Source organism: Urocitellus parryii, chromosome 14 (genome assembly GCF_045843805.1).
Source record: "Urocitellus parryii isolate mUroPar1 chromosome 14, mUroPar1.hap1, whole genome shotgun sequence".
NCBI classification, from domain to species: Eukaryota; Metazoa; Chordata; class Mammalia; order Rodentia; family Sciuridae; genus Urocitellus; species Urocitellus parryii.
Genome location: NC_135544.1, coordinates 38,375,010 through 38,392,226, shown reverse-complemented (window position 1 = coordinate 38,392,226; position 17,217 = coordinate 38,375,010). Strand labels below are relative to the sequence as shown.

The 17,217-nt window shown below is 49.6% G+C and overlaps 1 protein-coding gene across 1 annotated transcript; it reads right to left on the bottom strand.

Annotated features, from left to right (window-relative positions):
• Positions 1–14,238: 14,238 nt before the first annotated feature.
• Hand2 (heart and neural crest derivatives expressed 2) lies at positions 14,239–16,313 on the bottom strand. Its single transcript, XM_026389757.2, has 2 exons — positions 15,759–16,313; positions 14,239–14,337 (listed from the first exon to the last, which is right to left on the bottom strand). Exons 1-2 carry the CDS (start codon positions 16,311–16,313, stop codon positions 14,239–14,241), a joined length of 654 nt encoding a protein of 217 aa, XP_026245542.1.
• Positions 16,314–17,217: the final 904 nt, after the last annotated feature.

Here is a 17,217-nt window from a genome sequence, read left to right as displayed (position 1 = left end):
AGAATGTAGCAAATCCTTTCATAATAAGAGAAAAATTATTCATGATTTGTTCCCTATAAAACAATTTAGTGCTTTTCAACTTGAGTTGTGTGTTGGGGTTGTAGCTCAGTGGTAGAGCACATGTGCAAGGCCCTAGGTTCAATCACTAGCACCAAATATCAACAAAAAACCAAAAGCAAAACCAATTTGAGTTGCAAGGAGGCAGCCCACCAAAAAATGAGCCACATTCCCACAATTCTAAATAGAATTTAATAACCCCAATCTTTCTGCTTCTCTTTCTTTCCTCCCTTTCTCTTTTGGCCTCAGCCAAAAGACAATCCAATTTGGAACCTTAGGGATCACTGGTTTTGCATGTACCCCCCAGGTATTTTAAATTATAATCAAGAGTCACCTTATACCTTGTCCAGATCTTATATGGTGTAAAACCTCATCAAAACTTCTGGGGATCTCTTCTATTATGCTCCCCCTCATCAGCAGCAACAGATATAATCAGAATAACCTGTATTATTTTTTAATGATAGATATGTTTATTCCTATTTGCTTTTCCATGTATTAGGAAGCATGATATGCATAGGATGCATAAGAAGTGAATAACATTGGGGGAAGTAACTGGAAAAACTATTCACACAAATTTTATAGATTTTTGAGCCTTAGAATGACATGTTTGCTCATTATGAATTAATTTTATCAGGCTATATATGAAAGATAGTAGACATTAAACACATTTAGACACAATGTGTCATATTAAGGTAGAGGATCTAGATGTCATCTACTAAGAAAATGAGATTGAAAACATGTAATAAACTTTGTTTTCTTCAATGGGTCATAAGGTGCAAAGTGCACTAGAGAATAATATTTTTAGGCAGAAATATAAAATGTTAGGTGAGTCAAAATGCACACTCCTCCTGTCTTTTTCAATCTTCCCAAGCAAGGATACAGGCCAGTTTTTTAAAAAGCCATTTGCCTCTCCAGTTAAGTCACAGGGAAGACAGACTTGCAAGGCTGAGCCCTAATTTCCACATGGAAAGGCAAAGCTAGAACACCACTGCAAAGAACTGACACTTTTAATAGATGTTTCAAAATGGACAAGTTCTTTTACAAAGAGGACAAGACCCTTACCTAGAAATGGCTGCCTCTCAGAGTTCTTTCCTTGCACCCACATCCTCTCAAATCTCTCAGGTGGACCAAACACTTTAACCCTTTCCCAAGGCTCTAATTGAGTGTAAAAGTTCTTTTTATGCAAATTCTATTCAGGAAATGCCCTGTTCTATTCAGGAAATGCCCTAAATTTTAAAACAAAGAGATTAAAAATATCACTACTTAGGGTAGTGACAAAAATTCAGAAATACAAGGGATCAACCAAGCATGGAGTTGAACAATTGATCCACTCCATTTCTGGGTCATTAAATAGACTTGGGATGTCAAGAATACGTTAAGTTAGAACTACTGTGTTCTTCAAGAAATATGCAAATAAACAAATCCACTCTGCCAAAGGACACAGCTTTGTGGCTCACACTGATGTTTATGTCTCCTGCAGTATTTCCTGTTGCAAAGTCCCTACTAGTAAACAGCTTAAACCACTCTCATGGCAAAGGTCAAATTGCAAAATGAAAGAGACTATTAAAAGCTGTCTTATTTAAAGGTATGGAATGTAGAAAACCACAGTGGGGAATAATCTCTGCTTTATCCATCTGTTAATAAACAGGTCCTGCCCCAAACACAACAGATCACTTTTTCCCCCACAAAAGCAGGTGGGAGCTTATGTGATTTCCACAGTGTACTCGATTGTATTGGAAGCTGGGAGGTATTTCAGATAGTGACCAGGCCAAATAATAGGTCCGTGTTTTGGGGACCCAAAATGGTGGTGATGGGGGAAACAGTGGAGCTGGAAGGAAATGAAAGCGAGTTGAAAGAGCCCTTAGTTTCCCCAGCTGTTTGTAGAAGTTGAAACATATGGTGCCAGGGTTTTTCAAAGATGACAAAGGATAGACAGTAAAATCCCCTCACCACACACAAAAGAATGCCTTCACCCAAATAAAGATATGTCTTCAGGCTGGAGACCTTTCCCCTTCCACAGGGAATGAGCCGAGATCTCTTAGAACCAATTCTCATCCTTCAATAAAAATAACGGGGTGATTATGGAAGCAACAGAGGGAGTCAAGGGTGTTTGTGTTAAAAACAAAATAAACAATAGCAACAACAACCACACAAACAAATAACAAAGCGCTTCAAAATCGGCTCTGCGGTGGAGTGGGAATATCCGAACGGGTTCTTCGTGTTTCGCGTTTTATAGACAGTCTTTTCCCTAAAGGATATGCTTTCATTAGGTCATAAATGCACCAACAGATGAGAGAGGAAAAGAGGTGTGTGTGTGTGTGTGTGTGTGTGTGTGTGTGTGTGTGTGTGTGTTCGCGTATGCTCTGAGTCTGTCGGTGCAGGTATGCGGATGTGGCTGTGGGGCTAGGGCTGTCCTGGCGCTGTGGTGTGTGCCAGACACCCCTGCAGGCAGGGGCTAGGGACCACGAATTGAGGCTGACCTGGGTGAGACTTGCTAGCGCTTCTATCTCGCCTTCTTAATTTTTAGGATTTCCGTGGGTTCTGCGGAAACCTAATGGCCCCCAATCCAGGCATTTATTTGCCTAAAGGTCTCAAGAAGGAGGAAGGAGCGTGCTTCCTTCAAGCGTTTGTAAAAAAAATTTAACTCCGGGTAGTTCATTAGTTAGGTCCTCAGTGCTTGAGCCTGCGTGGGAGGAAAATGGGTTGTTGGACGACTTTCACTTCTCTCTGCATCCTGGTTCCCGGATTGGAGAAGTTTACCTCCTCCAACACCCAGGAGGCCCCACTGGAGGCTCTAAGAAATGAATGACCTTCATCTCCCCACTCCCTGCTTCAGACAGGGGAGGACTTTGCAGATAGGGAATCATCCTGACTCCTAGGCACGTTGGTGTCTTTCAACACTTTTCTCAAAGTGAGTCCGGGTTAGGCAACCAGTATCAATCGCCTGCCTCTGTCGAGTCCTGGAGAAGATTTAACTCCACAGCACTGATTCACTCTCAAAAATCGGTAGCAGTTTTAAAAATTATTGCAAAATACCACTCGAATGAAATATTGTCTTTCTAGGCCAGATAAGCACACACGCGTGTATACTCTATGTTTAAATCACACCTGGAATGCGGAGAAAATGTTTCAGTAGGGATCTTCACAGGACAGAGAACAATTGGAGTAATAATGACTCACTCCCCTTCTAATTTTTTTTTCTAGAGAAAGCATTGGTATCCAGGACGAGTTAGGTGATGTGTATTAAAGGCAAGCGGGTCGCTGTCATTTAAACCCAACTACAGTTCGTAGTTCATGGCAAACTACCTTTAATTGACACCGTGTATATTCCCCTGCTCATCTCAGGCTGCCCTGACAGGGACGCCCCAAGAGTATTTACTTCTAGAACTGGAAACAAAACAACCAATCCAGTCTACTTCGTAAGAGAGCGCTCCAAGATGGACTGCTGGAGAAAGGCTTTTTGACCCCTGTGGAAATTAGTCACATTGACAGACCCGCAGGGAAGGTAAATTACCCCGCGCGCTGACGTTACGCAGAAGCGCGCCGGTTCCTACTTTGCCAAGGCGCCGAGGGGGCCAGAGGTTTCCCGGTTCTTTCCCCCAGATTCTGAACAAACCTCACTTTGCTTCTCTGCACTCAGAATTTCAACGTGAAGACGATGGAGAGAGAGGTGATAAGGTGCTAGAGAGAAAAAGGCTCGGGGATGAAGATGGAGAGGAAAAGAGATGTTACGCTGTGCGCCGAGGCTCCAGCAAACTAAAGAACCTAGGAGAAAACGTGCAAAGTTCGCAGGGGAGGGAAAAGGGGAGGAGGCACGGAAGGAGAGGACCACGCGGTTCCCGGAGCCCAGGCTGCCACTTGGGAGGTCCGGGCCCCAACGCAGGCTGGGCCAACCGTCCCCCCGGGAGGATCGCGGCTCGGGCGGGGTCACAATTACACCTCGGCTCCAGGCGAGGACTTAAAACCAAGTGGCGGGGACTGCAGTCTGGAAGCAAGGCCCTGCGGTCATCAGAGGGGGGCCAGCCCCGTGCACAGGAACCTTTTACAAGGCATGTGGGTACAAGGGAAAAAAAAAATCAAAATAAACTACTTTCATCCAGCATGGGCAGTTTAAATAAAAGCTGCCTTCTAGAGGAGGCGAGCGGGAGTTTTGAAATTCGCTGTGTGTTTTTGTTTTTATATAAAGAGTTTTGTGGTTCAATCTGATAACTGAGGGGGGAGTTACGAGGTAAATCACTGCCAGATTTTTCAGTGGGGGGAGAGGGCTGTAACAAGGAGTTCACGGGTTCTTCCCAAATCAGGTCGTGTCCTAGGACTGCAAGCAACTGCTTGCATCCATACCACTCACCATATAAACGGGAGAATACTTGCGTGAACGGATTGTTGTTGACATAAAACAGGGTCTAGTGGTCCCATCTCTTTTCTTTTTAAAAATTGAGTATGCGGAAGGGGCAAATTGGAAAGCGTCAAAAGTGTGGCATCTAATTTTTTCTAAAGATTGGACCGGAGTTTTTCTTCAAGAGTGAAGGTCTTGGCCACAAAAGACCTGGGTCAGGACGCAAAGAGAAGGCCAAATTCCCCAATGGCTGAAGTGTGGGGCCTTAGCCTAGCCCGGGCTCAAAGGAAGGAAGAGAACCAACAGCCTGGCATGGCCCTCGGGTGGGGAAGGCGACTGCCCCTCTACGGTAAGGCCTGGGAGATGGGGGAAGGTGGGTAAGACCTTGGCCTGACATCTGAGGTATTTTTAGCTCCCCTCTGTTCCTTAGGAGCTCCTTCGTGAACCCAACTGAAGCTCTCCCTACTGCCTCATCCGGAGAGGGTGTGGGAGTAGGATGGCGGAGGCTGCAAGGTATTTTGAAGGGGAAAAACATTGCTAATTTTTAAAATTAAAACAAAACAAAACTCTCTGGAATTCTCTGCTTCTGCACTTTGTTGTTTCGCCTGCAGAACTCCCCACGATCGGATCCGCAGTTAAGAGGACCTCGGGGGCAGGGATGGGTGGGGCCTAGAAATGCTCTCCTAATCTAGGTGCCACGCATGCCGCATGCTGGGTCCTCTTCGCCTATCATCCGCTTTCTACAGGCCGCCGAAACTCCCGGGAGAGGATCTTGGAAGCTTACGGTGGGAAATAAGGGGAGAGGAGGAACCTAGTTGCCTCTGAGGAAGCAGGGGCCCCGGGGCATTTGTTTATGAAGTTACTTTTTGAATAAAGGTTTATAAATGCAAATGTTTCTGCAACAGAGTTTGCAACCCCAAGTTGTGTCCAGGATTGTAAAACTGGGGGTCCAGATGGGCAAACCTCAAGTAGGTGAATATCAATGTGGAAACATGGGTCTCCATGCACCCCTTCTAACCTTGATGAGACCCTATAGTCCACTCTCCTTCTTAGATCCTAGCCTGAACTTCATTAGCTCCCCTTCTACTCATCTCGAATTCTGCTGGGCCTCCGCAGGGTCCTGGGACCCACCTTCGCACCATTTCCCAACTCCAAAGCCTCTCCTCCTGGGTTCCGTGCTGCCCTTAGGAATTACCCAGACCAGCCCAGACGGCCATCTCCCAGGAGAATGTGTGGCTAGAGCCAGGCCCGGGTACTCTCTGTTTCCGCCTTTGTCCCTCCCTCCCTGCCCCCAGCTTCTCCGGATCTCTGAGCTGAGTGTTTGGCTGGTACAGTCCATCCCAGCTTCCCGGGGAGCAAGCCCCGGTCCCGAATGCCGCGCCCCTACCCACCGGATTGCCTTGGGGGGGCCCTCGATGCTGGGTCGTCGGCGTGGCGCTCTGAGGCGGTCGAACAGGAGCCCCCAGGCCCACCATATCTATGCTCTTAGTAGCCAGGTCGGAGATGCTCAAAGAAGGAGGAAGTGCAGAGAAAAAGAGGGGGGTGAGGGAGAACCTTAACATATACGCACTCAAAACCGACTTTGGGGTTGGACTGTTTCAGTTTCACACGAAGAGACCTGGAGTATCTGGAGAAGGTTTTTGAAGACGTTTAGGAGGAAGGGTGAGTTTTCTGCTGAGAAACTCAATCTGCCATACAGTAGCGGCCCCATCTGGGATCTGTCACTGCTGACAGCACCACAGGGCACAGCCGTGATCTTCTGCACAGCCTGCACTCCCCGAAATACCCTCCTTAATCAAAGGATGTCTGCGCGCCGGAGCTCAGCTGACCGCGCCAGGAGCAGAATGGCCGGTGGATTCCACCCCTAGCCCGCCCCCTCCCCACGCACACAGCCACAGCCCCTATGGTCTTCCCAGAACATTAATTAAAAGCGGAAAGAGACAGAGGCTGATGTCATTGCTCTCGGAAGATCATAAACGTAAAGAGTCATCCAGTGAGAATCCCTGAAAATGACTTTAATGAATAATTTCAGAGACAGTTATGGCTTTGGGTGATTACGGAGAGAATATGAAAACCAGATTTGCAAAGAGAAGGCGATGGTCAGACGGCCTGGCCGCCACTTTCCCCCATTAAAACCTCACCGGCTTTCCTTCTCCCCCAAGTAGTAGTTACAAACTTAGGTTGCGTTTTCAGATTTTTCTTTTTGAAAAACAAAACAAAAGCAATCATAACCCTTACCCCTACCCCACCCCTGACTCCACCCCCAGCGTTTCAGCCTTTATCGTAAAGATATCAGCTCCTGGCAATGACAATAACAACCCACTTTAAATGGAAGGCGATAGTGCATTGGCACCAGTAGCCATTGACTTCCATTTTTTTTTTTAAACAAGGGACAGATTTACGGCCCTCTTAATTTAGAATAATATCTTTTTTGGCATCTTCTCTAGACAATGTACTTATGAAGGTTGAAAACTCTCTGCCCCTGAGAGAGAGCACTGTTTGTTCTAAGTCATTTCAGTTGGTGGGGCAACAAACAACAGAGAACCAAACGAACTGCCTCTACAGGAAAATCTGCCCTCTCCTGGACTCCTTAGTTCTAAGTCACAAATGAATCTGGTCCCAGAGCTGCTTAAAGTATTGAAAGATGATTTGGTGTTACAACAAGAATGGTACTTTGAAGCACTCCATTTGGTCATAGAGAAACATGGAGTTGATAGGGTCTGATGACTTGTAAAGAGTTGTGCATTAAAAACACTACTTGAAATAAAAAAAAAATACTTAGGAAAACAGTTGGGTTATTGGTTGGGGGAGAGCACTGGTGATACTATGTAATCCGTTACATTAACTGGTTAGCTGTTGCAAGTTTGTCTTCTTTGCTTGGGAATATAAAGAAGACTCTCTGGACCTGTGACCCATGTCATCCATTCCATAGAATGCAAGTTGAAAAACCATCTATACTCTGAGCAAGAAAGTACTATAGGCACAGTGATGTGGATTTTCTTGTATTTGAGTGATTTAAATAATTCAGAAAACTAGCTATTTTTCTGAGTGGACTCCACCATTAAGGCAGATCACTGTGGCAAACTGCATGTTGTGCAGCCATTGCCTGTCCCTTTTCTCTCTAGAATCACAGAGAAGCCAGGGTCCTCCAGTCTTAAGGATATAGTTATCTAAATGTTTCTTATTCCCTACCCCCTACCGCCAAACCACAAAGCTCAATGTTTTCTTCTCCTTTGGCTAAGGATAAGGGTGGGTGGGAAGGGAGAACCAACCTCTCAGTTCAACATTTTCCCTGACTTAGAAGGAAATGCCCCTTTTTCATTCTAGATGATACAAAGACACTTTGGATTTTGTGTATAGAGAGTTGTCTCAAATAATTTTAACAGAATAATCTTCTGGGATTTTTTTTTTTTTTTTTTGCTATTGAATTCCCAATTTAGTTTCCTTATTCTTCCCCCCCCCAAGTAGATTTTGTAATTCCACTCAAATCATGGGCTTCTTTTCTCTCTAGATAAATTCACCGTTGCCTCTGACTGAACACTTAGTTTGCCCTTTTAAATAGTTGTGGAAATAAATTGTATGCTAGGCTAGTGTTCTACCACTGAGCAACATCTCCAGTTCCCTGAGTTTGCTTTGAATATCTGCATGGCAAAATTAATTCACTATATGGCGCATTTTCTCTAAATAATGCAGGCCTCACCCCAGTCCTCCCTAGTCCTTGACAAAGCCACCTCTATCCTTTTATTCCCCCCACAAAGGTCGAAGAAAAGTGGGTAGAGGAGGGGGGGACCAATTGCGGTGCGTGGGTGTGGCCTCAGGTAGTGGTTCCGGAATACTCAGCCAGAGCTCTGGAAAATCAGGGTTCGGGAATCAGTCCCTGAGCTGCTGAATCAGAATTTCTGGTGAAGCTGGTATGAAATAAGAGTTGAGTTTTTCATTTTATCAAATTCTCCAGAGGGATGGAAAGGTCCCTGGAGAATGAAGGATTCAGGTGTTACATCCATCCTAGCAACCCTTACCCCACCAGAGGCCAGACCAGCTCTCAGAGCGCTAGGGTCAGAGGTCTAGGCCTTCTGTACGTATACATTGATATCCAGACTCTGCTCTAAACACTGCCACACGGTATAGGACAGAAGTCCGTCAGCTATCCTCGCCCTGCCGGGGTGTTAGAAACGCAGCAGCTCACGAGATCCTTTAGATTTTAATAGCAGGTGCAAAGGCTGAATCCTTAAGAGACTTCGCGTCCCATAACCTGTTTCTGCCAGAATGCCCCACGGGGGAGAAACTACCACAGTCTTGACCCGAGGGCTGTAGGGGCCAAGCGGGTGCAAGTGTGAGACTGGCAGCCCTAAGAGCAGTCTGACACCCCCTCTCTTGCCCTGGACCCTGGATTGCACTGTCACTGTCTTCCAGGCCGAAGTTGCGGGTGTAGCAGAGCGGCGTCCTGGCTCAGGCAGAGCAAAGAGAGCTCGAGGGTTGGGGTCAGACGTGGGAGGCTTTTCCAGGAGGAATGCCTGAGATCTGGAGGGCTGGAAAATTTAAAGTGGGGAGGGGGCATTAGAAACGTCAACTGGCTCCTCCTCGCTCCAAACAAGGAAAACAAAAAAGCCTTCTGGGCTAAAAATACATATTTAGAATGTCCCGGTGCGCGGGCGGGCGGCGCGTTCCAGCTGCCGGCCTGGCCCTGGGAGGACTTGGCCGCGCAGCCGCCGATTACACCCAGCTCGGCTGGGATGGCTCCGAGCCGTCTGCCCTGACGTCAGCGAGGCTCCGGGTCCCGCCGCCGCGAGATAGGCAAGCGCGGCCGGGCGCGGGCGCGGCACTAATCACTCCCAGATGGCCCTAATAGCGGAGATAAAGACGGACGGAGCAGCCGGGAATAAATTTGTAATCAAGGCTCTACCATCTGATCATCAAAGCGACCCAAATGCCAGGAGAATATGGAGGAAATGTGCGTGTAGGGGGTTGCGTTTTGGGGAAAAGAGGGGGCGCGCTCTTAAATGGAACTGACTTGGGCAGGGTGTAGTAACAAGAATGGGGAGATAAATTTAAACTTCTGTGCACAGATTTAAACGTCTGTAACTCAGATTCTCTGTGTACTTTAACTTCCTTTAGCCCGACAGGCCGAAACCGCTTAGCGGTTACAAGCTAATTAGAACTGGACAGTTGGGGTGCGGGGAGTACGCATTGAGGCACCCGCTGGATGGTAAGGCAGGGTGCTTAGAACTCCCCGGCCCCGGAAACGTGGGGTTGGTTTCCTCTGCGGAGAGGTCCCCTCCCCGCTTTTGAAAGAGTTAACCCATAATCTCTACAGCAGCAATTCACTGTACCGCGCAGCTTTCGGGGGAGAGGGCTGCTGGCCTCCAGTTGGTTTATGTGCCCTTGTCTAAGGGAGGCTTCTAGGTTTTCTCTCCTCGGACAGAAGGGAGGGCTTGAAAGGGACCAGAGTTGGTAGTGTCCGGAAGACTCGTTAGCGCCCCCTCCTTGCAAGGAGATCTGAATCTTAGGAAACAGGTTCCTAAGATCTAGAATAGATGGGCATTGCTCAGGGTCCAGATTCAGTCCTCTGTGGGGATCGCCACAAGCTTCCTTCCAGACCACCTCTGCTTGGCATCCACAAGCCAGTCCCTTTTCTAACCTCTGGTGCGTGGTGGGACTCACGCACAAGGAGAGGTAGGGAAACCGCAAGGCAGCTGTGGGAGAGAAAACTGTGAGCTGAGCAGGCAAGGTTAGAAACAGCTATTGGTTAAAGTTCCAGGAATAATAGCGGTTTCTCTCGTTTTGTAGACCCGCTTTGCAAATGTAATCTTGGCTTTCATGGCATCCTTTGCTGCCTACTGTCCCTTGCACACACACAGGCCCTCCCAAATGGCCAAGGTTTTCTCTGAAAAGCAATAGTCCTAGAAAGTGTCCTGAGGCCTCTTTCTGTTCCCTGTCTCTGCATTTGAACTCATCTTCCACACCTCTTTCCTGAGAATTCTGAGTGTGCCCAACTCTCACTCTTTGGCTACCTTAACACCTTTGAGAGACTAGGTCCTCCATTCTTGTCAGCTGGAGGCAGCAGTCAGCAGTGTCCTAGGTAAAGGGATGGCATTGAGCCATCCTTTACTCCCACTCTGCACTCACTGTTTACCAAGGGTCCCGGAGGCTACTCTTGCTTTTTCACTGCTGCATCCATCTCATGGCTGAAGCAACCAGGTCATTGGTTTCTCCTACACTTAATTAGAGCAACCTAAGGGAGACCTACCCTCGTTAGATGCTGCTGCCTGCTGTCAAACCCACCCCAAGCCTGGAGCTCCTCTCCCCCAGCTTCCAGAGTGTGGCTCTGGGATTTAGAAGGCAAGCAGAACCCTAAGAAATCTGGCTGCCATCTCAGAGTATGAGACTAAAAAAATCCCTGAAAACTGCTGTCAGTGTCCTGGCAAATTCCGGGAAAATTGAGACTGGGTGAAGGGAATATAGTTGGGGCCCCACACTGTATTCTCAAGCTAAGAATGGGTCTGCAGAAACACACACACCCACTTCCATACAACCACAACAGGGAGCAATTGCATGCTGGTGATTCAGGGTTATCAGGCTTTAGGCCTGTGCAGCGGTCTGGGGCCCAGCCCTGACAGCCAGATCTACCATCAATTTACCTTCCGCCTTTCCAGCTTCCCATTTAGCTTTTAACGTCAAATCCTACATTTTTGTCGGCTCCGGCCTGTCTAGAGTGCTTGTGATTTCGCTGCAGGAGTGATTGCTCTTAACAAAATGGCAGCAACCACATTATCCAAGCAATTAAAACAGAGGCCTTTTAGTCAGTCCCACAAGCAGAAGCTTGGAAACTTTTTTTTTTTTTAAACAAAGAAGAAAGGGAATTGAAAGAGAAAGAAGTGTGTAGAAGAGAAAAGCATGGAAGTGTAAAAGAAACCTGCCCCACGCACCACTCATTTTTCTGGGATGTTGACAACATGGGACAGGGACTTTGGGTGGCTGAGAGCATTGGGACGATTGTGATGTCTGTTGGCTGAGGTAAGGGATAATCTGGGGTGTCCTGTTGGTAGCAGTCAGGCAAGTTTGAGTGTGCCTCCAGTTAGGGGAAGCCTGAAACGTCAGGACAGCTGGAGTCTTCAGTTTGCTGCGGTATGAATCTGCTGTGTGTCTGGCCGGCTGGAATGGCAAAGAGGATAGGGTGTAAGGACTGGTGCTCTAGGCCAGAGAAAACAGAGGTTGGCAGGAGGGGGAGGAGATGGGCAGTGCCTGGCCCAGCTAGATAGAGGCTGGGTATGGAAGGTGGGCTTAAAAGCATGTATATTGGCAGGCTGCTACATAGCAACGACTGTGCACCAGGGTCTTTGGTTCCCCTCTATTGGGTATTTAATAAATCAGGGGGGGGGAAAGGGTGTTAAACCAGCAGAAGTGTGTTAAGGCCCAGTTGGGAAGATCAGCTACCCAAAGCACTGACAGGCACACGTGCATGATGAAGATAATTCCTTTCTGGCTCATGTTTTTTAAAACCTCGCGGCCTCCACCACCTTTCACTTCATCATTTTGGTAGAATCCTTTCTTCCACCTCTAGGACCTGGAGATTTTCTCCTACGTGGATAAAAATAAAGATGCAGAAGGCATCTGGAAGTGAGAGGGAGGGAGTCACTCAGTCAAACCGACAAGAATGGAGAGAGCAAACGAAAACTTGGGCGCGCCTAACCCTCCCACCCCACCCTAGTGCTATAAACAAAGGCAAGTGTCTGTAAACACAGCCCCTCGCCCACCGGGTAGGCCCAGCGCCGGCTGACCTGAGGGGAGAAAGTTCAGATCGCTTTGGCCGAGTTGTTCTAACCCCTGGCCCTCGCGTTGTCAGCCGCCCGCAGAAGTCCGCAGAGCCACTCGCTCATCTTTCCCCCGCGGCGTTGGCGAATTCGCCCACGCCGGCCTCATGTGTCTGGCTTGCAAGCGACCGGGTCAGAGTAGGCACCAGCGAGGCGTGGGAACCCTTGGGATGTCGCAGGAGGGTCTGTGCCCGCTGGCGAGGTGCGAACATCACCCCAAGGATGGGTTCCAAGATGGAAACCCTCTGGCAAGCCTCTCCGACACCAGATTTATATACGTGGCGCTTCATGAAACAAACCGCTTTTTAATATGTTTCACCTTTCTTCCCTCCTCCGGAATCCCTCCCCCCTTCCCCTGCACCTCCTCCCCACAGGCTGCAGAGTCAGTGCTTTATGGCACCACAGTTTCTCTGGTTTCTAGAGCAGAGATTCAAGCTCTAGCCAAGCCCACGGGAAAAGGAGGCCGCAGGGACACTCTTCGGGGATATTACAGGACTCCTGGAGACCGACCCCCCCCCCACACACACACAGGGTGAAGTCCTGGGCTGCTGGTAGCCAGGGGAGGGTTCCGTTTGCTCTCTGCTGGGCTGCGGCCGGGAAGACTTCAGACACCGCAGTTAATATTGAGTTCCTTGTAGCTCCTTGTAAATCTAACCCACTCCTGGCCCCCCTTTAAATCTGTGGTCTTGTTCGCGATTTCTTACTTGACGTAAAATTCCTTGTTACCTAATCATAGATTTTTTTCAAAAGTCCCCCCCCCCACGCCCCCAATCTAGCTTGCCTAGAAGAGAAGCCTCTGATCTACAGACTAAAGCAAAACCGCCTCCTTTCTTTTTTTCTTTCCCTTCCTTTTCCTCCCCTTGGATAAAAGCCCTATATTTTGAACGAAATGCCTTAGACTATTTCCTGCCGTTGCAATAACGCCCGGGATTGTCCTTACACCTCCTCCCCAGAAAATGCGCCCCCCAAACACGAACCCAGGCCCCCACAAATGGCATCTGATAGATTTCAGGAAAACAAGACACCTTTCCACCTTCCCAGCCAACTGTAGCCATTCTCTGGCCCAGTGCCTCCTTCTAAAGATCACTCAGTGGTCTCCTGGGAGCAGGGGGTTGGTAGAGGGAAGAGTAAGTCACTGGGATAGAGCCCAGGCCCTTGGGCAGATTTCAGCAAGGAGCATCTCTTTAACAACACCTCCTCTGCCTCTAGGACCACAAGTCACCTTGATTGATTGGAATCACTGACTCTTTCAAATAAAGTTAGAGGCAATTATGATAATTTAGTTTACTTCTGAATATTTTAAATATTATGAAAACAAGTATAACAGATTTGTTTTCAAAACTCTTTTGAGGTATCAACCATTAAAAGATTAGGGGTTTTGTAAAAAAAAACACACAGTGGTTTATTGAATACTTACAACGTTTACACCTTCAATATTAATTAAATTCCACTTAGTTTTAGAGGACGGAAGTGCACAAACAAGTAGCTGTTGGAAACATCTTTGAATAGGGAACACCACATATGAAACAACAGCACTAGATGCCAACCCCAACGGAAATGTTAGCGGCCCTGTTTTCTGCTTTGAAATAAAACTTTATAATCCCCAGGAATATTTATATCCAAAGGCCAAGTATTAAGAATACACTTCACACACGCACTAGTGTCCGCTGTCTTTATCTGGAAGGAGCTGGGTAGGCAAGGAGGGGGCAATGCTGGTGTCTACACAGCCAAGAGGGAACATTCACACACAGAGAATCTAGGAGTCGACGGGATCCCTTACCACGCAGGAGTGTCCTCTTCATATTAAAATACGGAATGCTTTTCTTCAGATATCCACTTTTTTTTTGGAGGGGGAGGTGGGGAGCGGATGCCTCAAAGGGGGCCAAAGAGAGGGGGAAGGAAATTGCACATAAATAAACCAGATGATCCAAATGCAAGAAGTCCTCGGAGCGGAGCCCCAGGGCTTGCCCGGAGTCCTGGGTCTGCTTCTGGCGCCTTGGACTCGACTCACTCGCTCTCTCCTCCTTCTCTTCTTCACTGCTTGAGCTCCAGGGCCCAGACGTGCTGTGGCCAGCCAGTCCGGCCTTTGGTTTTCTTGTCGTTGCTGCTCACTGTGCTTTTCAAGATTTCATTCTGGGCAGAAAGGAGGTGGGCAAGAAAAATGAAAAGAGAAATTCAGAGAGGATAACTGATCCCCCGCCACCCTCGCGCTTCCTGGGTCAGAGGAAACAGTGAAAGAGAGGAGGAAAGGCTGGGGGTGGGAGTTGGGGGGATGGTTCCAAGTTCCAGTCCCTGCAGTAAGGTTATGAAGGTTTGCAATGCCCAGTCTACCGCCAAGGCCTCCAACTTGCAGCGCTCAACTACCGGATCGGCAAATTTATAAACAACCGTCCATTTTCCAGTCGTTTATGGAGGAACCGGGGATCTTTTTTTTTCTGACTCCAGATATGTGTGTGTGTGTGTGTGTGTGTGTGTGTGTGTGTGTGTGTAGCGGGTGGCAGCGGTGGTTGGCGCTAAGTCTATCTTCTGTTTTCAATAGCAATCCCAGATCCACGCTCTAGGAAAACTGGGGAGGCTACTCGGCCCTGGCCTGGGCCTCTGGTCCAGCGGCATTCAGCCTGCAGCTCTGCAGTGCCTTTCTGCCAAGGCCTCTGAAATCTCGGGTTATTCAAGAGGTCAATCGATTATGCAGCGATCAAAGGGCCGCTAGTCTCAAAGAAGAAAATCTCGCAAATGGAAATTATTTTTTCAGGACCTTCGTGGCAATAGCCCTGTCTACGCTGTAAGAACTTGGTAGGAATCTGAGAAAACTTTAAGTGGTTCAGTGTAATTTCGAGTTACTGCTTAGTAACAATGACCATAGTAATATTTACTTTTTTTTGGGGGGGGGGGTCTTAAAATGTACAGGCTCATAAAACTAGAAATAGTGGTAGAGTATACGGATCTGGGTAATTACATTGTAGCCAAAGAGAAACTGGAGCTGTATTTTGAGGTTAAAAGTACTTATTTAATGTTTACCTTTAAGTCTTCGGGGCATAATAATGGGAGCAACCATAAAACTTTCTTAAGGCTCAGAATCAGTGGCAAACTCGTTTTTGGACGAAGAAATGGAACCAATAGTGAAATGATTGCAATGGAGAGTTTCTGGGTGACTGACTTTAAAAATATCTTAAAGCAAGGTTGGATTGGAGGCCAAATGAGGGCTCTAACGGAAAGTGAATGAGAGGTCCGGACGGTGCGACCGGGAGATGGATCCGGACCAAGAGTTTGGGAGGCCCGTCCTAAGTGCCTGGGGGAGCAGCGATAACCCGGAGGGAAGATCAGAAGCACCAAGCGTCTCTCTTAAGACCTTCTCCTCCTCCAGCTGACATCCTCCCCCATCTCCTCTGCCTATGCAGGAAACCATCCCTACCACAAACTGGTGCAAACAACCTTGGCGCTGGATGCAGCCAAAGAATGCGGGCTGCCATTTCTCAGCCCAATTGGAAAGAAGCCGAGCGCAGCTGTTCCCTATACCCCGCACCCCCTACCGCCCTCTGCCCCACGGTACTGACCAGCTCCTTCTTCCTCTTCTCCTCTTTCACGTCTGTCTTCTTGATCTCTGCCTTGAAGGCCTCTGCCTCGCCGTTCTGGTCGTCCTTGGCCAGCAGGTCCATGAGGTAGGCGATGTAGCTGGTGGCCAGGCGCAGCGTCTTGATCTTGGAGAGTTTTGTGTCGGCGGGCACGTTGGGGATGCATTCGCGCAGTTCGGCGAAGGCGCTGTTGATACTTTGAGTCCTGCGCCGCTCTTTGCGGTTGGCGGTGCCCCGGCGCTTCACCGGGCGCGGCCCCCCCAGGCCAGGAGGCCCCGCACCGGGCGGCACTCCCCCGTAATGGGAGTGGTCCAGACCGGCGGCGCCGCTGGCATACTCGGGGCTGTAGGACAGGGCCATGCTGTAGTCAGGGGGCGACATCTCGGGGTGGCCAATAAGCCAGCCATGGAAGTAGGGGTTCTCCTCGTGGCTGCAGCGGCTGGCGGCTGCAGCGGCGGCTGCGGCGGCAGCAGCGGCGAACGGATAGCCCTCATGGTGCACCACGGGGTGGTGAGGAAAACCCCCTACCAGACTCATTTCGCCCTCTGCACCCCTCCACGCGCCCCAGCGTGCGCGCAGCCCCGCCGCTCCCTCCGCCCGGGCCCCTGCTTCGGCGCCCCGCGTCCTCCCCCACCCCCCACCCCCCAGCCCCGGGGCGCCCGGGCCGGCCCGGCAGCCGCAGTGGGGGCTGCTGCAGCCCGGGCCGCGGCCCCCTGCCTGGCCAGCCGGGCCCGCCTCAGCAGCGCTGCGGCCACCAGCTCCCCATGGGGCGCGGCGAGCTGGTCCCGGCACCGTGCGCCCCTGGACGCTGCCGCCGCTGCAGCGGGCTCCCGCCTTTCTCTACAGCCGGCGCGCCGGCTCCTGCTTCCCGGGCTGCTGCGCGGAGGCAGAATCCTCTGGTGCTCATGCAAAAGTGCCTGCGCTCCTGCGAGGCTGCTTCGCGGAGTCGCGGGACTCCACCACGCTCGGGCCGCGCTCTTGGCACTGAAGCTAACCTGGAATCCGGGGGCGAGTCCGAGCCGCGGCTGGAGGAGCCGGCCCGGCTCTGCGGGGAGGCGGCAGGGTCGACAGCTCACTGCAAAGCTACCTCCATGCGACCCTCCCCTTCCCGCCCCTTCCCCTCCCCCCACCAGCTCGGTCTGGGTTCTTGGGCGCTTATTGTTTTAATGAATTTTTTGGTTGTTGTTTTGGTCCTTGAATGTGATTTTTAGCTGCGGGTAACGTGTCCACGCTCCTCTCAGGATCTCCCGGAGGGTATTCAGAGAGGTCTCAGTGAATCCATTTTCTCAGATCCTCTCCTTTCAAGGCAATGATTTGGTGCCCGGAAGGCGCCTCGGAGCTCGAAGGCGGTGGCTTGGGATCTCGTAGGGGTCTGCGCGGTGGCGGAGAGAGCTCCCGGGTGGCGGCGGCTGTTCTCCTGGGCTGGACGCCGTGAGGGGAG